The sequence below is a fragment of the Rhinatrema bivittatum genome, chromosome 8 (genome assembly GCF_901001135.1).
Source record: "Rhinatrema bivittatum chromosome 8, aRhiBiv1.1, whole genome shotgun sequence".
NCBI classification, from domain to species: Eukaryota; Metazoa; Chordata; class Amphibia; order Gymnophiona; family Rhinatrematidae; genus Rhinatrema; species Rhinatrema bivittatum.
In genome coordinates this window covers 170,327,909-170,351,529 of record NC_042622.1, presented here as the reverse complement: position 1 = coordinate 170,351,529, position 23,621 = coordinate 170,327,909, and the positions used below count along the sequence as shown (strand labels likewise).

The 23,621-nt window shown below is 44.6% G+C and overlaps 1 protein-coding gene across 1 annotated transcript; it reads right to left on the bottom strand.

Moving 5' to 3' along the window:
* Nucleotides 1–4,920: 4,920 nt before the first annotated feature.
* On the bottom strand, nt 4,921–22,189 carry TRPV1 (transient receptor potential cation channel subfamily V member 1). Its single transcript, XM_029614048.1, has 15 exons — nt 21,897–22,189; nt 20,574–20,773; nt 19,274–19,426; nt 18,385–18,525; nt 17,861–18,159; nt 17,142–17,318; nt 16,883–17,041; nt 16,035–16,130; nt 15,476–15,546; nt 14,150–14,315; nt 12,674–12,740; nt 11,078–11,424; nt 9,446–9,573; nt 9,052–9,167; nt 4,921–6,426 (listed from the first exon to the last, which is right to left on the bottom strand). The coding sequence occupies exons 1-15, from the start codon at nt 22,187–22,189 to the stop codon at nt 6,266–6,268; spliced, it is 2,574 nt and encodes an 857-aa protein (XP_029469908.1). The 3' UTR covers nt 4,921–6,265.
* Between the last annotated feature and the right edge of the window lie 1,432 nt (nt 22,190–23,621).

The window sequence follows — 23,621 nt, the reverse complement described above, 5'->3', positions numbered from 1 at the left end:
GAAAACCCCTGAGAAAGAGTGCCCCTGTAGTGTTCATATGGTCTGAAGGTCCCACCGTTGGTTTTTCCTTTGTGACCCTATGAATAGGCCTCACCTTTCTGGTGCCAGCTTGACTGCCTTTATAGATATCCAGGGAAATTCTGAAAGTCATGCTCAGCAAGTCACTTAGAGTTCATTCAGCCCAGGCAGGCTAAAGAAAAACAAAGGATTCTGGGGATTTCCTTCTCCATGTTGGTTTTCTGTTCAGGCACACATCATGGTCTATCTATTGCTTTGACTTGATGCTTTTCCCTGGGCGAACACCATGTTAAAAATACATAATCCAACTTTTCAGCTTCACTGTTCACAATGGGCCTCAATGAAGCAGACTCGTCTTGTTGAGACATGTGAACGGTCCTTTTTGATTGCTGCACCAGAACTCTGGAACACTTTATTTGAAAACCTCTGCTTAACAGAATGCACCAAAACTTTTAAGATGTTGCTTAAGACGTTTTTGTTTAAACTGGCTTTCTATTAACCTTATTTTCTATATTTTATTATGAAAGCAAGCACTAAAATTATTATAGAAGGTTAAGCTTGTCCTGATTTTATATGCTTGCCTTCTATCTAAAGTTTGTTTGGCTCTTTTTATTATTTTAAGATTTCTAATGATTTTTTTAAATGTTATGCTTATAATGCTTTATCATGTTTTATATTGTCTAGTCCAAATTCTTCTTTGTTTGGCATTGTAAATTGTTTTAGCCTTACTAAACAAACATAAAATAAATTAAACCATAAAATATGTTTTATTATGTATGTTTAAAAAACTGAATATCGCTTAGACCTTTGGCAATAAGCAATTAATAATTGCAAATAAATAGGGGCAGAATCATTTCTGATTGTCCTCGAATTTTACCTAGGATGGGACAACTAAGATATAATAACAAGCCAGGCCAATGCAGAACGAATGCTCTAAAAATGAGCATCCAAACTGTGCACCCGTTTTCCTAACACGCGCCCATCCACCTCTCCTGGGCGCGCGATGCGATATGCAAATGAACAGCTGTGTTAAAAAGGACACGCTGGGGGAAATTATGTGTCCCTGGCACGTCCTTGGTATTGGGCACCCGTGAGAGGTGGCTGTGTGCACAGCCATGGGTTAGGAAAACAGATGCTGGTAAATTGAGCATCCATTTTCCTAACCTGACCTCCATCAAGACTTTTTTTTTTCATGTTGCTGCTTTCTGTGGTTCCTCCTACTTAGTATCACAACATTAAGTCAGAGGAACCACAGTAAAGCAGTATTTTCTGTTTTTCTGTTCATGGCTTGGGGCTCCTCAAGACGTAACGCCAGCTCTGGGGCTGGTATTAATTTTTGAGGGTTAAAGTGTGTGCGTTGGGCGCATGGTGATTTTTCTACATTGGGGGTTTTGCTAATAGACCCATCAACATGGCATTTACATGTGAAGAACGCTGCACGCTGGTTTAGACACATGTTTTGAATGTGCTAATCCCATTATTGATTCGGGAGTTATTCTAGCGCGTCCAAAACGTGCATCCAACCGCACGTCAAGCTGTGCCCTAGGCTGAGCACACTGTATTGTATCAACCCCAAGCAGTGTTTGCATTCTTTGTTTGGACTTTATTGTTGGTTTGAAAACAGAATCACCACCATTCCCCCATAAAACCTCAAACAGTAAACTCAAGAAATATAAAACCTTAATCAGAATAGTAAAAGCATGGTAGTACTTTTCTTTTTCCCCTGTCCTAGTTCTGAAACTGCAGGTGTCCTCTTCTTTGCAGCCCATCCATCCCCTTGCTGCACTCCAGTCTTGCAGCTGTGGTTTCCAATACTGTACAACCTTGAGTTCAATGTTGAAACAGCAGCAGCAGAAGTCCACCATACAAGGTTCCTCATGTATTTATATGTATGTCTTTAGAAGTGAGATATAATAAAGGGCAAACAACTCTCTCAAAAAGACAAATTTCAGATGTAGTTTTCTGCATGTGAAATTTTATTCTAGTTAATAGTTAATCAACAGCTATGATGCAAAACCATGCAAAGCAGCTTATTAACTATTAATGCGTAAATGAGCTGCACACAAAATGTACTTCGTGGGTTAAATTTTGCAAGAAAAATAACTACAATTTAATGAGATGTAATTTTTTTGGTGAAATTTCCTCTAGTTAAATTTTGCATGGTATTTATCTACCCGGCTCATTTGCACAGGTGAAAAATAGGGTTGCCAACTGGCTCCAGATTTTCAGAACAGGTTGATCCAGTCCTAGATTTACTGCATTACATGCTGGGACTTACAGCATTCTCATTTCTTTATTGCCTTCCCTAAAAAATGCAAGACTATAAATACCTTGTTGCAGGGGAGTAAAACCAGTTATTTGTTTGACATCAGTAAGAAATGTAAAGTAAAATGGAACATTCAGAATAAGAGAGAAAATCCCTAAAGCTGGCAAGAGAGAGTGTCAGAGGATAAGCAGGGTGCTAAGGAATAAATATATTTCTTTTCATTTCAGAGAGCTTGAATGTATTGCAGTGTCCTGCAAGGCTCATTGGATAAATAAATAAATAAGAATTATTGGAGTTATGTTTTAACACATTTAACACACAATCCCCTTTACAAGTCCCAAATGAAAGCAGAAACATTCAAGTGTTCTCTGTAGTGTATGTGTAGGAGTACTGAGGGCACCATGCACGGCCTTCGAGGTAAAAACTTCTGGTCCAAGTAAGATCATTTTCACCCCAGAAGCCGCACATGTGTGAGACTGTTTTGCTCCGCACCTGGTTTTCTGATGCCCAGCCGATTGCTCTCTGCTCCTCTGTGCCCTGCGAAGGCTTTCACTGCAATCAGGTCTCTAATTTCTCGTGAAGTGCCATATTTAGAAAATGTAGTGCCCTCTGGGTAACAATAAGAGTTCTGCCAGCCCATAACATCTGAGGGTGCAGTCAGTGCCCTGTGCCACCACACCTCTGCCCACTCTCCTTACGCAGCCATAAAGAAGTGAGGCAGATTTGCTACACAGACATTTATTCCATCAGTAAGAATTTTCACATTCAGCATTAAAAATTCAATTAAATGGCTTCAGATTTGACAAACTATTTTTCTTTCCCTGAGGCCTCTGGACCCAGTGTTCTAAGATTTTGGTAATTGTGAGGTCCATATTCAAAGGCACTTAGCAGGATAACTCAGAAGTTATCTGGCTAAATGAATATTTGAGCTCATATCCATCTAACTTTGCTATCTGGATAGTGACTGACTGTGGATCTCTGTCAAACTAAAGAGCCGACAGACGGCCGTCCATAAGACACTGGTTCGGTTTCTCCCACACAAGCTGATGTAGTATAGCAGGGCACAGATAAACCGTTCTTTAAACATTGCTGCTAGAATATTTGGTTCCAAGGAGTTAAAGGCGAAAGAATGTTTTAAAACCAGACCTTCAGAGCAACATTCTCAGAGTGAGTGAAATGAATTTTCTTGTAGAGAACAATTTTTTTTTTTTTTTTAATTTCGAATTTCTTCTATACCGATAACCGTTTGCACATCGTATCGGTGTACATACAACTAAGAACTATTGGGCAAGGCCCTTACATAGAACAATAGCAAAAAGGAAGGAAAACAAACTATATATAACGTGAAAGGAGGAGCAATAAAACGGGTATGTTAGGCATAAATTATACCCTGTATAATACATAATACATAAACTATAATACAAGGTAAAGAGAGGTTGGGAGTGGGAAAGATAAGGGTAACAATAAGGGGAGTATAGATGACAGGAGGGGGAGAGAGAGGTTTCTGGTGATTAAGAAATAACTTACTGGCTGTCAGGTATTATTCGTGGAGGGGGAAGAGAGTAGAGGGTAGGCCTGAAGGAACAACCATGTTTTTAATTTTTTTTTTAATTTAGGAGTGGAGGTCTCGGTGCGTAAGTCAGGGGGTAGGGAATTCCATAAGGTGGGACCAGCAAAGGAAAAGGCTCTGTTCAATTATAGCAGTAATGCAACGCTCTGCCTCTCTATGGCAGGAGACTTGCTGCTGATATATTTGTAGAAAATAAGAATGACTTGTTTTTGTTGATGAGGTTTCCTGAATTCCAGCATCAAGGATAGGGACACAAACAGATTTGTTATATCGGACACACAGGTAACATGGAAGTTTTGCTTTTTTTTGACCTGTGAAGTGGAGGGTAGCGTCTTTCACAGAAACAAAGAAACAGAAAATCTCACTTCAGCCCATACGCCCCATCTAGTCTGCCCAATTTAATTCCTGTAGTTTTGCTACAGGTCCCAGTTGGTCTCTAGTTTTCTCTTAACTTCTTGGCAACTAGACATCTTCTGTGCTTATCCCAGACCAGTTTTACTGTTTTAAGCCCACCCTTTCCCTGAAGACATATTTCTTAACATTGCTACTCCCTTCGAAATTCCTACGAGTTCTTGTTCTTTTCTCTCACAAATGTTTGCTTCTTGGGCAGGTCCAGGGAAAGGGTATCAGGTGCAGCAATAGAAAAGCAGAATCACCACCATTCCTCAGAATCATGAAATGTAAAAAATATCAGTCATTATAGTAAAACCATGCTAATAAAAAGAATATTCAAAATAGCTGATGAATCGAATAAAATCCAACAATTAAAAACTCATAAACAGCAGTAAAATATTTCAAAACACCAGACACATCAAATAACACCCAATAATTAAAGCTAATAAAGATTAAAAAAAATCTCCTATTCTTTATTTCTGGGAACTCTTGATTTCCAGTCACCCTGAGCTTCTCCTGGATTGGTGGGTTGGGAGTGCACAAACTTTCTCTGTCTTCTCTCACCCACACACAAACTCTCTCCCACATGCTGTCACACACATATTCTTTCCCACATGCTCTCTCATACATATATAAGCTCTCTGCCTCTCCCACATGCTCTCTCATACATACATATGCACTCTGCCTCTACCACATGCTCTCTCACACAAGCACATGCTCCCTCACTCTCAGTAGCAGAAACTTCCTCCCTGCGCCCTGCAGGTTTGGATGCCTCTTCTCTCTCCCTTCTCCTGTTTGTGGAGCAGACACTGCTCCTCCTTCTTCATCCCAAGTGCTAGCTAATGCTGTTCTTCCTCTCTTCTGCTGCAGGGGCCAGCCAACTCCGCTCCTGCTCCTTGCTTCCTTGTGGCCCCATGTGCCTGCAGACAGGACCTCACAACTCCCTAGGCTTTCTTTCTGGTTGTACAGGGCTGATTCCAATGCCTCCTGCCCTTGCCAGCCATTGTTGGACCTCCTTCTTCCTGCCCACTTGAGGACACAACTTCCTTTTCTGGGCCTATATGGCCAATCGCAATGCTTCTTGCTCTTGCTGACCACTGATTGGGCCCCCAGCCTGGACACGACTTCCTCTCCAGCCAATACAGACAGGAGATCAGAGGCATAATCCCCACAGTCCTGCGTCTTGCTCTGCTCCTGAAACTTGCATATGAGCAGGACCAGTGGAAGAACTAGGGCGACTAGTCCCAAACCTGTGGCTCCAGGGCTTCCATTGTCCCTGTCATTGAAAATTATTTATACCTTTACCAGCAAAGCCAACCTCTAAATACACCCTACTGGGAGATTCTATGAAGGCTTAGCTACTGCCCAATAATTATTTTTTAATACTGAAACCCCTGGATATTTCCTTATCACATTAATTTTATAGCCACCATACAGTAAGAACTTGTTCAGACTATTACATGTTTGCAGATCATGCTGAGGAAATTAGAAATGTAAGTGCCAGTAGACCGTGCCCATATTATCCTGAGATAGAGCAGCCACCTGTGCTCCCTTATTGACAGAGTCGCTTTCTCTATTCTCTCATTATCACGGCTGTGGCAAACTTGGGTGAGTCCTTGCTTGGAGGTCAGAGTTTGGACAGATAAAAAAAATACCCAAATTCTGAATGACAATGAAATGTGGCTATTTTCTGAACACTCTGAAAATTTCCAACATTTACAGAAGGAAACCAACTGTCTAGGCCTTGGTCCTTACTGTGTCCCGTTTTCTCCACAGCTTAATTTTATAAGGCCAGACCTAGACATATTATATCCAGGTGCACAAAATAAGGACATTCATCACTGGTCTGGCTCCAGTAGAAAAGGTGAAGGTAAGAAGGTCAGACGCTGAGGGCCTGGGAGATTCAGCTACACCAGAATCTGAACACGTAACTCCAGAGGAAAGGACAGCAGCTCTGAATCAGGCTAAATACATCACTCCCATGGGATCATGCTCTACAGCTATGTAAAAATATGCCTCTACACAACTTTGGAAAGTGAATCTTTCAGTACCCTGCCGTCTTCATGCTCAGAGGGATGAGTTGCGATGGGGCTCAGACTGACTTCTTCAGGCAGTTTGGCTGTGTTCACTCGGCTGTTTATATCCCGGAGATGTGGAACAAGGTTCCGCCAACTTTTCCCTGTAACATATAAGGAAAAAGGCCATTAATCTCTACTGCAGGAAAATCAAACTCCTGTTTCATGTTTAATGAACTCTGAGAAGCATCCACCAAATATGTCAGCAAGTAGCTCATGGAAGAGATTCCCATTTCCTGATGAAGCCTCCCCTGATTATACTGATTTCTCCGATTCACCAGCACTAAGACAAGCTCAAACCCCTGTTCTGAATGCATCAGTGGCTTTCAGGTTCTTTGTGGCGTATGTGCAAGCTTCCTCCTGTTTGTCATAAATCTCTAAGCAGCACAGATGCTCAGCACCATTCAATCATTAAAACTTGAACTGGATCCTTGCTTTGCTGCTATTACAGTTCCCGGACCACCTGAAAATTCAAATCTTTTCTCAAGAAGAGTAGAGGAAACATCTGCATGGAAAGCATTTAACCGAAAAAAGAAACGTACAGGCATGTCAAGGCTTACTGGCCAATCAGCTGCATCTCTCCATGCTTGTGGCCTTGGGCCAGGCCCTTCACCCTCCATTGCCTCAGCTGCAAACTTTGGACCCTCTTATTAGGCATTGTCCCATAGACACAAAATGGGAGAAAACGTCTAAAAGTGAATTTTAAAAGCCCGGCGCATACATTAATGAGGGGGTGCGTGAACAAGCCAGGCTTGCATTTTTAAAAACTGTCCATATATGCGTGTTAAGCGCTGCGGCGTGCACATCTCAACATTTTTCAAAAAGGGGGCAGGGCCTGGCCAAGAGCTGTGCGCGTAAATTACTTATGCGCCAAGGTCCCTACTGTGTATCTTTACTTCTACTATGGAAGGCGTGTAAGTTATAAAATGAAAAGAAAGAGCCATTTCGGAGGGGTTTAAAGGGTCTGGGGTAACTGGAGGGGGGGGGGGAGCGTAGGCTATCAGACCAGGGGGGTCTGGAGGACCTAGCTGTTAGCTGGGTGAACTGGTGGACAAACTGGTAACGGCATTGGCGTGCGCCCCCTTTAAAATCCCTCGACTTTTGCAGTAGAAATGGGATTTGTGTGTGCACCTACTTAAAATTTGGTGCACGTGAGTGTGCAGCCAGGCTATTTTATAACCTGCGTATATTTTCACATGCAGGTATGTTATAAAATGACTGCACACCTGGGCGCAGGCTGATGTATGTGCGCCAGTGTGCACCCGTGTGCCGGTTTGAAAGTTACCGTCCCTGTAAATAAGTCCCTTGGACTGTAAGCCCACTGGGGAACAGGTAAATAATTACAGTACCTGAGTGTCACTTGCCTTCAGCTCCCACTGAAAAGGCTAAATAAATCCTTAAATTCCCCAAATCTGTCATCAGCGACTGTGATAATTGGAAGGTTCTGTTTTCAGTCAGCATAACAGGAGTAGCCAGTGTGCTTTCCTAACCCCTCCCCCTTTTATCTCTAATAAAACCAAACAATTACTTCTTCCACAAGACAAAATGAGCTGTAACCCAGGCATCTTTTCTTTCACCAAAGTTTTATTCATTTAGGAAAAGAAATAATTTGAGATTGTGGTCTCAGTTACAGAATGAAGCTGTAGAGATTGCAAAAGTGAATCCACACAAGCCTTAAAAAACCGACATCCTTTATAATCTGTTTTACAATGAAATATCAAAACAGTTTTATTCTTTAATACTTTGCAGACAGTAATTACTAACAGTCCAGTTCCAACTATTCTGTTATGTGTCTTGATGCAAAAATTAGGATAAGAATTTCTTTCTGTTCCTGTTAGAAAGTTGGTTTTTATGCCAACTCCTATTGTATTTTGGTCTCTGTATATAATCTTATGAAAACTAAAGTTGCAGATTTCTGTAAGATTCACAAGGAAATCTTGTGTAGGGGAGGCACAGGCCTCGATTTTGCAAATAAATAAATATCTGGAGCCATTAAACCTAAAGAATTTTCTGCTGTGTCTGTCTCAGGACTTTACTGGCTTTGACCTAAAGAGATATCTCTAAACTTCACCAGATCGAGACCTTAGTGAATAGAAGATAACTGGGAGTGGAAACCACAGGAGAAGTCAAAGGAAGGAAGCAGAAAAGAAGGAAAGCCAAAGTGATGCATATGAAAGAAGCACAGAAACCCAGGGCAGACGGGTAACAAGTTGCAGAGAATCTCCGTGGCAAACCCTGAGTACCCGCCCCAAATGTCATCTCTTTGCAATGCAAAGTTTCCATGGAGCTGCCTGCAGACTGCCCACAAACGTCTTCAGCTTTTTACCAGGAACAGCCTGGAAGGGGAGCTAGTCCTAAGCAAAGTGGCACATCTGGAGATGCTCAATTCTGTAGTTTGATTCAGAGGTGCAGGAGCTCGGGGAGATGAGTCCAGAAATTGAAAACCAAAAACAAACAAAGAAAAACAAGACTGCAAAATTTTCAATGTACTTTATGAAAGATCTGTCCCTCAGCCGCAGACTGGGTAAAACCCTGCAACAAATTGCATCCTTGGTTTTAATGATCAGTAACTTGATCATCAGTGAGCCTCTAGCTGCAGATAACTAGGATCTCACAGATACTGAGCTCCAAAAAGCAAAGAATATACACCACAACTGCACCAAAGTGACTGTCATGCCCAGGGAAGGGGAAAGCTGAGCAGCTCCTTCACCTGACCTGGAGTAGCTCACCTCTGCTGGGCCTGATGAAAGAGCTAAAGGTTCGTTTGAATCCTTCACAGTTTCCCGGATCCTCATTGATGATCCCCAGGTTTGTATTCCATGTGGTCCAGTTCACCTCATCCACACTGGAGAGAGACAGAAAGGGGGGAGGAAAGGTGGCACAGAGGGAAAGGAAAGATACAACAGATCAAGAAAGGGAGAGATCCAAAGCCTGGAAAGCACAGGTTTTCTTGGAATAGTTGGTCTATAGTCCTGACACCTTCTCATTCTCTTCCCCTCCCTATTCCCCCAGCAGTGCTAGGCACGCATGACAACATGAGAACTCATCAGCTTCCAGACATTGCAACTGTACTGTTTCTTTGTGTAATATTTCACTGCATTAAACTGCGAAAGGTGAATTTACCGAAAGCACCACCTGTAGTCCTCCTTGCCGTCTGGGGTGGTGCCTACCAGGACAGGCTTCCCTGATCGGAAGGTATCACGCAAACAGTTCAGAAAGCTCCTCTCGATGTCCAGGATAGTGATGGCACGCTGCAAAGGCCGAAACGAGAGGTGAAAGGACACCAGCGCGGCTGCTTTATCATTTCTAGAGGGCTGCACGCCAAGCCATCTCCATCAAACAAGAGTCTTAAGCTTTTAGCTGTCTGGTAACTATGAGAAATATACTGCACCCGAGTGTGGCCCAGGAAAGCAGCGAGAACGGATGTATCAGGAATGACTGTAAAAATGGATCACTACACAGTGTACATTATTTCCTGAGATGCCATGCTAGACTGTAACTTAGATGTAACTTAGTCCACCCTGCTTCTTGTGATGTTTATCTTTTAAAATAATGAATTAGAATAGAATAACTGCAATTCATCTTTTCTCTTGATGATAATCTTCATTTGAAAATCAGGAAATGAAGAAATCATTGTAGGGCAGGAGGGAGCCGTCAGATTTGCAGCATACTGAGATGACAGTTTCAAGTTGGTTTTTTTACACCTCTATGGATTTTATAGAAACTTACAACTAAGTTGATTGTTTTCCAGAGGGTTGCAACCATCAAAGTATTCATGACCTTTGCCATTTTCAAGGTTACATACTCACCCCTCACCTTCCCCTCACCCATACCAAGAAACAAGAAAAATAGCTTTTAAAGCTATGGTTGGAAAACAAATCCCACATTTAACAATTCCAGTTGTAATGATAATGGTTTGCACGACCACTGGAAGCGAAGAGTAACTCCTCTGCCTTGAACTGTTTCCCCAGCACCCTGGACAGAGCATCCTTCCACCGCTTCTTTCTCAGGTCTATTTACAGGGGTCAAAGGGGTAAAACCAAATCAATGGCCGGCTCCAGGCCCCCACCCATTCAAATTTAACTAATTCAAACACTGAAAGACTGAGCTGAATTTTTGCCAGAATCTTCTACAAGCACTTTCTTAGGACCTTATTACAGAGCTCTAAGTCCTATGTCACACCTCCTGCCCCATCAGATAAAGTTTAATCTTAAAAGCCCGGCGAGAGCATTAATTAAGGGATGCACGAATAAGTCGGGCTTGCACGCACCGAGTGGATTTTAAAAGCAACCCTGATACACACATATCTCCCTCAGCGTGCACATCTCCAAAGATTTTAAAAAAAGGGCAGGGTATAGGCGTGAACCAGAGCTGTGCCAGGTAAAAAATAAAGAAAACCAGGCCAATCTACAAGTTTTTAAGGGTCAGGACTAACTGGGGGGGAGTGAAGGCTATTAAATGAGGGGGGTTTGGAGGACCTATCTCTGAACTGGGAATGAACTGGTAAAAGTGGGAATGGTGTCGGCGCAATCCTTTTAAAATTCCTAGATTACCATGGTAGAAGCGGGATTTGTGCACACATGCACACACCCACTTAAAATTTGACCCACTCGTGCGCATGGTCAGACTACTTTATAACACGGGCACATATGCACACGTATGTTGAGAAATGGCTGCGTCTCTTGGCGCGGGCCAACCTATGTGCACAAATGTGCGCCTGCGCGCTGGTTTGAAAATTATCATCTGACACAGTACCTGGAGCTTCCAAATGTTCTTGCTTTCTTGGGCAATCTTGTTCACAGTTTCCCCCATCAATGCGATCAGCATGTTGAGGAGCAGAATGTAGGTGAGAATAACATAGAGGATTAGTAGGAAGTAGAAGACGACCTTGTACTTATAATTCTCCGTGAATTCCAGGTCCCCCATTCCAATGGCAAACTTGAAGAGCTCCAGACAGGTAAAGTACAGGTTGTTGTAGGATTGGGACTGAGATATGTCTTTGTTGTAGGATCTGCCGGTGCCACGTCTCCCTTGGTTGGCACTACAGGAACATTTTTGACTGTCAGCAGAAGTTTCCTCTTCCTCAAGCAGAGTGACCAGAGCTTTTCATCATGGGGGGGGGGGGACAACAGGAAGAAGGCAAAGAGGAGAAGACAAATCACTCGGCATGCCACATATAGAAAACGAGGCCTAGCTCACACTTTAGAACATTAAAAAAAAGGAGTACAGCAGTGTCAGAGGGCTCAGGTTTGAACTAGGAACCTGGGGATTTGTAGTATATCCTACTCATGGGACTCTGCTTTTTATGGGTTCTGAATACCTTCATATTCCTTGATTTCTAGGCTGCAGCAGGGTAACACTACCTTAACCCACTCCTCATTGGTTGCCAGAGGCTAGGCCTCACTGACCAGCACAGTTAATGTGGCCTCCTGCTTGAAGCTTTCGCCTTGTACTAGAGCTTGGGGAGATGGGTCTCCCAAGTCTTGTTTTTCCATGCTTCTGTCCCTGTATCCATCTTGGACCCTCATTATTCACTTTGTCCTTCTTCCAGTTCATCAAGCCTCCTTCTCTCCTTTGCACTTAACTACTCAGCATCCTGACCTCCACCTGGCAATATAAACTGCTGCTCAGACTACTTAAGACACTATCCCTGACCTCCTTAGGCATGGGAGTTGTGTTCTCCAGTGCTTGGCCTTCCTGGTCTTAGTCTGAAATAAGTCAGAAATCAGAGGTAAGAGCAGAACCCTAACACAGCCGAGTCCTGAGGCGTTGGTCATTCTCATTCCCCTGAACGTACTCCTAAGGAGCAAATACCTTACTGACTGACTGTCGCCATTGAGTGGTTGGTCTCCCTAATTGAATCCCCGTACCATTAATCCTCCTTCTCCACCCTCCATTCTCCACTCAGACAACCCACCCAGTCCTATTCTGAGCCCCCAGCCCCCAGCCCGACCCTTCAGAATTGTTAAATCAAGAATGGACAAACAATAACTGGGCAATGATTCTTTATCAGACCCTTCTGATTTGTCATGTGGGAGGTTCGTGCAAGCCGTGACATTCTCTCCTTTACCACGTTACAGCATTTAGTCTGGCATCAAATATTCATTTTGCAATCCAAGGTGTGGTGCCAGGAGATAAAACGTTAGGTTTAATCACCACCGAGTAAGAAGGACAGCAATAATTTATGCTAAAATCATAGGAAAGAAATGATAAAGGAAAGCAGGAAGCAGAAAAGGGGAAATTCTTAGCAGTGGGTAAATGCTGCTATTGTTTGAACTGGGAAATCTGCTCATCCCCAAATCGCCGTACTCTGCCTGGATGATGCATAACTTAATGAAACCAAAAAGTTACCTGTTGCAAATCCACAGAGAAAAACAATGTAGACAAACATGAAACGCAGTAAATCCCTCAGGATCATCTGCAACAGAAAAGACAACCCTGAGAGACTGCAGGCAGAAGGATCCCCCAGAGAAATCCCTGGAGATAAAAGCCCAAGGTCCAGGGGTAATGTCGGGTCCTAAACATCAAGGAGTCACAAGCAAAGACCCCCAAGCTGAGCAGACACTCACAATCAGCTTACAATAAACAAACGCAACGTTTAAAGTGGGGGAAAAAAAACACTTTGTCGCTGCCAAAGATGCCAGAACTTCCCCTGCTGGCTCTGTGACCTGAATTTCTTCTGCAACTGTCAATTAATTATTGAAATTATCACCAGTGGAAATCCTAATTACCAAGCACATATAATGCCTCTATAAATACACAGGCAGCGTTTATCTTAAACTGCGCAGCATGGGAGAAAGGGCAGCCAGGTGGCCAGGTCCTGGTTTTTAGCGCCGGATCAGATGGTTCACAGCATAAGGAAGGGCGACTTCCTCAAGACGAACTCTGAAGCAGGGGAGACTGAGCAGAGGGGAAAAACTTTGCAGTATTTTGCCAGCAGAAGTAACTACTGCTGATTTACTGTATTTATTTATTCATTTATCAACGTTTATAGTCCACCAATCCACAACGAGATCTCGGGGGGTACAACAAAGAAAACAAACACAACCGGAAAAAATAGCAAATCAGTGCACAAAATCAATTCAGAAGCAGTGAGCAAAGCTTTTGGGAGGTAGAGCGATATTGGTGGGTACATGCCAGGGAAAAGTTCCATTCTGCTGATTCTGAGGCAATCATCATATTTTAGCTCAGGAAGGAGTTTGTTCTCGCTGCTGTAGAATTGGTTAGAGAGATGGGATATTTGTTCACCTTCCCCCATGCTTACCAACCAGAGAGAAGAGAGGAGCAGTAGGAAGTAGGCTGGATGGACCTTCCCTGCTCTCCCTTCAGCCTAAACCGAGCCAGATAACAATGTGACAGCTGAGCTGGGACCGGCCACAATAAATCAGGGCCATTGCCAGACAGCCTTGAATCTCCAAATGAATTCAGTTCAGAACTTTTTTAATCCAGTTGGGATCTAAGTGCGCTATGCTTGTTTCAGTTTTGGTTTTTCATCAGCCGCAGACATTTAGAATATGTGCTAGGATGGTTTTTTAATTGAGAGGGAATATTGCTTTAATACATCTGCCACAAGATGGCAATAAGTCCATAGAAGGGTCGAGTGTTCCCGTAACAGGTGTCATTAAACAGTCAGAGCTTCCTGGATGAATCAGGCATTCATTTCAGAGGGCTCCCTTGCTGGATTCTGTAAGTTACTGTAGACTGGTAGCAGGAAAGCTCTGAATGCCCCATATAATACTATAGCTCCAGATTTTCTTTGTCGGTCAATACAACATACTCATCTACTGCTTCCTTTCCTAAAGCACAGGTCACTGCCTCCCCGCTCACCTTCTCGATCATGACTGCATAAATCCCCATCTGCTGAAAGCCCCGGGTGTAGTACAGCATGTTTGTCCAGCTCAGGGCAAGACACAGAACCATCATGCCTACATATTCCTGCCTGCCAGAGAAGTACAGCACCACAGAGGTCAAGAGGAAGAGAGCCTGGATGAAGCTGAAAGGGAAACACAGGCTCTCGTCAGTGCGACACTTCCAGCTCTGCATCACGAGAGAGAGAAAGAGCATGAGTGAAGCCGGATTAGCCCCAGTTATTTCACAGCAGCCATCTTTGTCCATAAAGGCTACCAGAAAACTGTCTATGGTGAAATACCCCCTCCCCCGCAAGTATATAGTGTTAATGCTATAGGTGCGGCTTGAGAGGTGAAGTGCAACAATTTCAGAAAATAAAAATCATTTCTCCATTAAAGGCCAAGTTGCACAAGAAATTAGGGATGTGCATTGTTTTCATTTTTAGTGTGCACTAAATTGAATTAATTGTCCATTAACTCAATTTAGTGCACACTATAATGAAAAGGAATAAAAAAAAATGAAATGAATAATAAAAAAGAAATAAACCAAACAAACCCCATGGATATTTTCTGGCTGCACATCCCTACCAGAAATGACTTGCCTACTTCTCTTGGCTCTGTTAATCCCAGCTGGCAATAGGAGAGGGAAGCAGAAGGTGGTTGGGCCTGCAGAACCACTGACATGGCTCTCAACTTGGAAGAAAATAACATTTAACCTAAACTTTTGGTTCCTTTCAAATCAGTTTCTTTGTCAGTGAATGTTTACATCGACAAGGAATGTGTCCCACCTAATTCAGAAGACAATGCCCAGAAGATGTAAAGGTTTGTGCAGTGAGTGGTAATATCGTATGATCTTAAATGCAGATGTGCAGGCATAATTGCTCATCTGTACTGTGCCACATTACCCACAAACCTTCCCTTCATGGCCTGTGAATCTTAACTCTTCCTGTGTGCCCATTGCTTCCCAGAGATGACCAAGCTAGAAAGCCTTTCACCTCTCATTACTAATAATGCTGAAAAGCAGTGGCATGTTAAACAGTGGGATTCAGAAATACCACTTTTGGTGATTCCTTCCAAGTGCTATTAAAGCAGTTCTTACAGTGCCTCGTCTTCAACATTAGCTCTTTCTTAAGATTCTAGCGGCTGCATTAAAGGCAAATGATTTTGTTTCTTGACCGGCTGAGGATGTGAAGTTAACATATCGCCTACTTCTTGTAATGTCTTGAAGATTTTGTTGGCAGTCAGGGTAGATAATAAGTTAAAGAGCCAGCCCTGGGGGAGCAGGATAGAAACCCAGAGCACTTACAAGAGAACCTCGCTGTAACTGTCAATGAATAGCGTCTTCAAGGACGGGCGTCTCTGCAGGAAATATTGGATCTGCGTCATAGAGAGAAATTTTAATAAGATCACTTCGGGTTACAAAAATCGATTGTATACCTATTAGCTCACAGATGAGAAACCGTAAACCTGGGCTAGGCCAGAATTAATGACCGCCTATGCCGTGTTCTTGTGGGTTCGTTGGAAAGAAGAGATCTCGGATAATGTCCTGAGCCATCGCGGGTGCTCTCCGGTATCCTTTCATGTCGCCGCTCCCATCCCGAGGCTTGGCACTTCACTGTCCTTCCCCCGCGCGCCTTCCTCACCCAGGGCATGATGGACGCTGCAGCACTTCTTCACCACACAAGAGGATTCCCACACAACCGTCCTCCCGCAGGCTGGGAGCACTAGGAGAGAGAGATAACCGGGGCCAGCTACACCCCCTCCCTTACCCTGCACTAGAATCACTCAGAAATGAGAACATGAATATTTTAAGAGAACTCTCCCTCTGTTCTATTTCAGCAGAGCACACTGTCTGCAGCACTCACGCCTCTGAAGAAGAAGTAGATGGCTCCCAGGACAGTTACTGCTTCTCCGCTGTATTGCAGGTAGGCAGCCGTGGTGTGCACGAACGGGAAGGGAGGCTGTGCAGCACAAGAGAAAAAGAAAGGCTCACGGTCATTCTCGTCTGAGCTCAACCCTGCAGGGTAATGGGATTTCTCCAGACTGCTCCACCACTCAGCCCCGGGGATCTTCCCTACTTTCAGTATTATGCAGATTGTAGAAACGCCCAGGGTGTGGTGGGGAAAGGGGGAAGAGGGAGGGGACGGGTCTGCCCATATTTATTTGTTCCATCAATAGCAGGGTTCATCTTAAACATAGAATTAATGCGTAGGAGCTTCAGGCTTAGATATGTCGGAGGCAGGGTTGCATTGAAAGCACTTTCGGTTCATGCAGATTATAAATTAGCTGTGTGTGTGTTTGTGTTACCACTCAGTACTCTGATCACTATTACTATCACCCAGCCAGAAGTTTGCACTCCAGAACTGAAGAACATCAGGGTTTGGGAACTCTTCTCAGAGGGACAGGTGGAAAAAGATTGGCTCTGTAGAACACTAGTGGGTAAGAATACAACTAAGGGGAACTTAAACCCCCTTCTTATATTTTGAATGCCATCATGCAATCTGCTGTCCCATCCTCCCAGACCCCTCAGTCCTGTTATTCAGCTACTACCAGCCTTTGTGCTTCAACCCAAAGGCTCTGCTACAGGCCAAGAGGGCAGCTTCCCTGGCTGGAACAGCAGAGAGCCCACACAGCCCACCAAAACGGCACAGAGCAGCTCTGCCAGGTTTATTGGGCCTTTAGAAGCCAGCTTTAGGCTGATGGCAAAACTAACCTGTCCTACCACAGGCCTGTAGTAGGCAGATAGGGTGAAAATGATCACGTAGGTGAAGTACATCAGGAAGTTGAAGTAAAAGATGCGCTTGACAAAGCGATCCCACTTATTCTGCAGCAGCCGGTTCAAGGGCTCCACCAGCAGCATGTCATGACGATTCTGAGAGAACAACAATGCAAACCAATTTGGATTAACACCCACCCACCCGTACAAAGGGCAGCAAAAAAAAAAGGCTGCAAAGCCTCAGTGTGGTGCTCACCGGGGTTTCACTGCTGTAAGCGATGATCTCCAGCACGGAGTTCTGTTCATAGGTATCCACGGAGGACAGGTCATAGAGGGAAGAGTGCACGGGCCCATAGGCCCATTCTGTGAACTTGCGAGAGAGGTGGCTGCATTCGGACTCCTTAATCTCCCTCCTGAGAATGTATGCTAATACCTGAATATTAATAAATAAAGAAGATTTCACAGTCTGAACCAATGGTTCCCACCTCTGTCCAGGGGATCCCCCAGCCAGTCGGGTTTGCAGGATATCCACAATGAATATGCATGAGAGAAAAATCTGCATGTTTTGGAGGCAGTGCATGCAAATTCTCTCTCTTGCATATTTATTGTGGATATCCTGAAAACCTGACTGGCTGGGGGGTCCCCAGGACAGGGTTGGGAACCACTGGTCTGAACCAACTCCACTAATGTTGTGTCATTGTAGAGCTTGCAGCTCATGTGACCATGGAAAAAAATCTATGCATTTAAGACATATCCATGGGAAGAGTTTGCTTAGTAGCACGCTTATTCTAGTGACGGCAGGACAAATAGAGAATAAGAGTACAGTATTATACTACTAATATAGGGGCGAAGAGAAATTCTACTTTTGGCCAAATGCTGTAGTTACTGCATTTGAATCCAGCCATCCTTGATTCTCCTCTATTTAATAAGAAAACTAAGGTTCTAGCGAGACCAATCCTGGCTGGGTACACCTACCCCTATCTTGCCTGTCTTTGCAGCAAGGCTGAGAGGAGTCAAGCCTTTCTTGTTGAGGATCTCCTCCAGCTTCATGGTTGAGTTAATCTTTGCTCCAAGGATCAGAACTTCATTGTACATGTGAACCACAAACTTGGTGTTTTCCTTGGTGTTGTCTGCTATCTCCACCAGTGCATGAAGAACCGTGTTACCCATCGAGTCCTGCTCGGAGATGCGAGTGGGCTGGTACTGGTTCTGCAGAAGGTACTTCACAATGTTTATTTGGTTGGTACAAGCTGCCAGGGACAGAGGAAGCTCACCTAGGGGAGAAATAACTCAAACCTGTCATGACTCAAGAACAAAAAAATCCCTCTTATAATAAACACATTCTTATGGCAAATTCCCTGATGTTGTGAACATCTTCTGTAACTAATTCCAGGGTAGCAAAGTCCCTGTTATAGACTATAATCTATCTCTAGGCATCACAGCATTTTTATTATCAATACCAGCAGAAAATTAGATGCCACCCTGTGCGGAGCTCTTACCGAAATAAAAACCAGGTCTTCCTTTTGCCTGTTTGAAGAACTCTCCGTCTGCCTTGGCATGAACATCTGCCCCGTGCTGTACCAGGAGCTCCACCAGATACATGTTCCTCCTCTCAATGGCTATGTGCAGAGCTGTCTGTCCTAGGGAAACAGGCATTAGTTCTCAGCTCACACCAATCATAGGAGAGGCCATTTGAATTTAATGGAAGCTACCTCCAAAGCCGAGGCAGCTGAGCCAATTTGGAAGTTTTCATTTGTGACTGGATGGCCTAGTACATCAGTCAGTCATTGGTTAGGTGGGAAATGAGCTCAAACCGGTCCTATGGGCTCCCCCAGCCAGTCGGGTTTTCAGGATATCCCTAATGAATATGCATGAGAAATATTTGCTTACACAGAAGGTAGTGCCTGAAAAACCCCAACTGGCTGGGGTGACCCATAGGACTAGTTTGAGCACCCCTGGCTTAGATAATCAAAAACCTTCCTGCCTATTTCCCACCAGGCAAGCTGGACAGAGTACTGTTTAGTATCAAAAGACAGAACCAGGCTAGATATGGCTCCTAAAACCAAAGCAAACTGTGAACCAGGATGGACCAACCCAAACAGGGATCCAAGCTGAGCCTTTGGATCTCATTTCAGCCAAGACACATCACAGGTGGAGGAACCCATCATCTTATTTATGGTATTTCTCAACCGGCAGGCAATCAGAAGAACTTTCCAGCTTATGTTGCAATTTTGCACTACTGGTGCACTCGATACTGGAAGAAACTCTGCTGAGTGAGATAAAAGAGAGGTCTACCCTGCCTCAGCCTGTAAGAGCAATGCAAACTTTCCAAAACAGAAATATTGTGGAAATGCCTGAAGACAGGAGGTTGGTGTGAGCTTCCCTTACCCCTGTAGTAACTGTCCGTGTATGCTGCATTAACAAATTCCTTCAGGTTGTCAGTCTTCTCTGCCACTTCCAGCAGCAGGGGGATAGTCTCATTCCTGCCATGTTTCAGGTTCAGCATGGCTTTCAGCAGACAGGTTTTCCCAGTTTCTGTCTCTAGGAAACAAAATCAGTTTTCCATCATTCCTTGCATATCATCTTCCTCCTTGCTTCTGCATCTTCTCCCCCTCCACCCCAAGCTCATCTTCTAACAGAGTGCATTGAAGTGAAAATGAAATGGCCCTGTGACACATGGAGGGCTTCCTCTATAATATTCTTTATTTCTTTTCCACACTTCTTTGACCTGTGAGTTCCTTGATACCACTTTTTGTTTTTGCATTTACTTTGTGAGGTAAAATGTGCCGTTTCGAGTGGGTTTTTTTTTAATCTTTTCACAGATATAGTTATACACTCAATAATAAAAAATTGGAAGGGTGAGATTTTATCCCACAGTAACCCAGTAAAGGTGAGAGTCAAACCCATTTGGCAGCTTTTTTTTATATAGTCTGGGCCTTTCTCCGATAGTATGGAATTGAAGTTCTGTAAAGTGGTGAGGGCATCAGAGGGGGCTTAGAGAGTGGGAGAGTATCTCAGGTCAAAGGAGAAGTCCATAAACAGTTATTAGCCAGGTAGACATGGGAAGGCCAGCGCTTATCTCTGGGAGGGAGATACAAGAAACAGATCACCTATTGGGGATCTGATGGATACTTGTGACCCGGACTGGCCACTCTTCTGGCAGATGCTTCAGGGTGTGTGGGTGCATCAAGAGCAGTGAATGCATGGGGAAATCTGGGGTTGGATGAGTTCCTTAGAAGGGGGTCAGGGTGAGGTGTGGGAGTGCACTGGAAGGGAATGGGATTAGGTGCGTGCATCAGAAGGGGGTAAGGGATATGGTGGGCGAATGCATTGGAAAGGGAATGGGTGTGCGTGTTGAGAGGAAAAGTAGTCAAAAATAGTCACCAGAAACTGTTGGTAGCCACACGCTGAGGCCACCAACATTATTTTGGAACTCTTGGGCTGACCCAGTTTGACAACTGTTAGGCACGTCAGTTTGTAGGTCTTATTTCATTAAAAGAAAAACAGGGCTCTGTGCATTCAGTAGGGCAGGTCCAGGACTGGATCAGCCTGTCCAGGAAAGAAATGGAGCCTGAATGACCCTGTTATGTGGGATTTCTAGGCCCCCAGGGATTAAGCTGCCGAAGAGGAAATGTCTCCGCAGCACTGTGGAAAATCAAAGTGCCTTGAGAATGAGCTGCCTGAGCACCTTTGAACTCCTCATCTGTCAGACATTTCATGGACTTGTGCAGGTACATGACCAGGTCCTCTAGGTCCCCTTTGCAACCTTCTGTGACAGCATCAAAGATCCTCCTCTGATCGTAGAGTTTAAAGGTCTTCTCCATGCAGCTCGTCGTAGAATCCAGGGATGCACTGTGCCTGCGCCCAGGGAAATCAAGGAGACCATGACTGAAGACTGAAGCCCAAAACGTATTCTGGATAACACACCCATCAACTTGTGATTTATAAAGGGTCGTCTGTAGGGAACCTTGCTTTCAGTTTTTTATTTTACTGCTCTGGGGAATTTATCAGTTTTTACTGCAACAAGAAAAAAAAATGACATTTACCCAGAAAAATGATGCATCATGTTTCCCACTGATCTCTCCCATTTCTGTTCTTGCAATAAATACTGATAAACTTCCAAGAAAAATAAAATAAAAACTGAAAACAGAGGTCTCTAGTCATCTCATATCATTATCAGAGACTGTAATATAGCTAATACAGAGTTCCACTAATTTTGTCCCATTTTTATTAAGGTTTCATAAAATGACACCAGGGACTGCTGTTCATAGGTGCGATGGATGCTTGTGGGATGTGCTATCCATGGTGGAATACACTGGCTTATCGGCAAGCATCACTGACCTTTCAAATTCACTGACAGTGAAGGAAATGGTGGAAAACAATGCCAGACACAATATCACAGAGACTCTACCAGAGAAAATAAAATTTGTCCTGCAAACAAATGAGCAGGAAAAAACTCTGTCTAATCCAGGAAGAAACAGCAGCAAAATAACTCATTCACTGCTACTGGGCCAGTAAGGTAATATGACCAGAGACAGTCCTGAACATCACCAGAAAACAGGAGCTGTCGTTGCTATTTTTCCCTTCTATACTTTGTAATTTTTTCCTGCTACTTTGGCAATAAGTGTACAAACTGTCAGGCCAAGAAGGTTTCGGGAATCTGATTCTGTTGGGCATGTTGCCCTTGGACATGGCACTTCCTGGGTGGCCAGAGCCTCTGGTTTTCTCCCTGTGCCACGGTGTTATAATAATGAGGTGCTCCGCTCTGCCTGGCACACAAGTAGGCCTTAACTACAGTACACTGGTCATAACAAGGGTTTGGCTGCTTGCTGATTTTCTTCACAGTGCAGGTTTAACCTAAATCACAAACAAAATCTTGGGCATTCCAAGTGCCAAATGGCTATTGCAGGTCCTGGAGCCTTTCACACGAACTGCACCCTCCCCAAAGGTGGCGGGAGCCATGATAAGTCATTTACAGCCATTGTTTAGACCAAGTCTGGAAGACACTTACCATATTTTGTGTTTGTATTTTTCGAAATTTAGGTTAAATTTGATAGTGGGGGACAGTACTTTGCTCTCAGTCTTAAAAACCGAGTCCATTGGTGCCATGGTTCTGTCTGCGTCTCCTTTCCCAAAGCGCAGGCGTTTCTGCTTGGGCGAGCAGAAGACATTGGGCTTGGCTGGCCGAAGCTTGTTGGCCTGACTAAGGTCACCATTGCGCCCATCGTCGGTTTCCAGGCTAAAGGTCGTGTCATCGGTCTGGTCTGACTCATCAAGGTCCGAGGAGCTGCCCAGTTTCTTCATTTCTTCAGGTACTGGTCTGGGGGAAGCGGCTGGAAGTGACCACAGGACATGGGCTAGCAGAGGAAGGGATGGGGCTGCCCCCGTGCTCTAGCAACTCAGAAGAAATAATCACAGGTGGGTGACATTTAAATAGTCCTTCATCACTGGTGCATCTGAAATAGAGGAATTTTTTTTTTTTTTTATAAATAATTCCTTGGACTCAGTTCGGCAGGAAAGGATAGGGGGTCCCTGCCCAGATCATGCAGAAAGACAGCTCTAGATACTGACCAAGCCCTCCTCCCTCTGCCCTGTACTGGATCAGCAAATATCCAAAGAAGACATTTGTGGGACCTGCTGTAAAACAGGAAGTCCCTATCTGGCTCTCATCATAGTTCCCAATTACACTGGCCTAATTAACAAAAACACTAGGGATGTGAATCGTTTTAGGACGATTAAAATTATCGTCCGATAATTTTAATATCGTCTTAAACCGTTATGGAACACAATACAATAGAGATTCTAACGATTTATCGTTATAAATCGTTAGAATCGTGAGCCGGCACACTAAAACCCCCTAAAACCCACCCCCGACCCTTTAAATTAAATCCCCCACCCTCCCGAACCCCCCCCAAATGAGTTAAATAACCTGCGGGTCCAGCGGCGGTCCGGAACGGCAGCGGTCCGGAACGGGCTCCTGCTCCTCAATCTTGTTGTCTTCAGCCGGCGCCATTTTCCAAAATGGCGGCAAAAAATGGCGGCGGCCATAGACGAACACGATTGGACGGCAGGAGGTCCTTCCGGACCCCCGCTGGACTTTTGGCAAGTCTTGTGGGGGTCAGGAGGCCCCCCACAAGCTGGCCAAAAGTTCCTGGAGGTCCAGCGGGGGTCAGGGAGCGATTTCCCGCCGCGAATCGTTTTCGTACGGAAAATGGCGCCGGCAGGAGATCGACTGCAGGAGGTCGTTCAGCGAGGCGCCGGAACCCTCGCTGAACGACCTCCTGCAGTCGATCTCCTGCCGGCGCCATTTTCCGTACGGAAAATGGCGCCGGCCATACGCGTATGGCCGGCGCCATTTTCCGTACGAAAACGATTCGCGGTGGGAAATCGCTCCCTGACCCCCGCTGGACCTCCAGGAACTTTTGGCTAGCTTGTGGGGGGCCTCCTGACCCCCACGAGACTTGCCAAAAGTCCAGCGGGGGTCCGGAAGGACCTCCTGCCGTCCAATCGTGTTCGTCTATGGCCGCCGCCATTTTTCGCCGCCATTTTGGAAAATGGCGCCGGCTGAAGACAACAAGATTGAGGAGCAGGAGCCCGTTCCGGACCGCTGCCGTTCCGGACCGCCGCTGGACCCGCAGGTTATTTAAGTCATTGGGGGGGGGGTTCGGGAGGGTGGGGGATTTAATTTAAAGGGTCGGGGGTGGGTTTTAGGGGGTTTTAATGTGCCGGTTTTGCG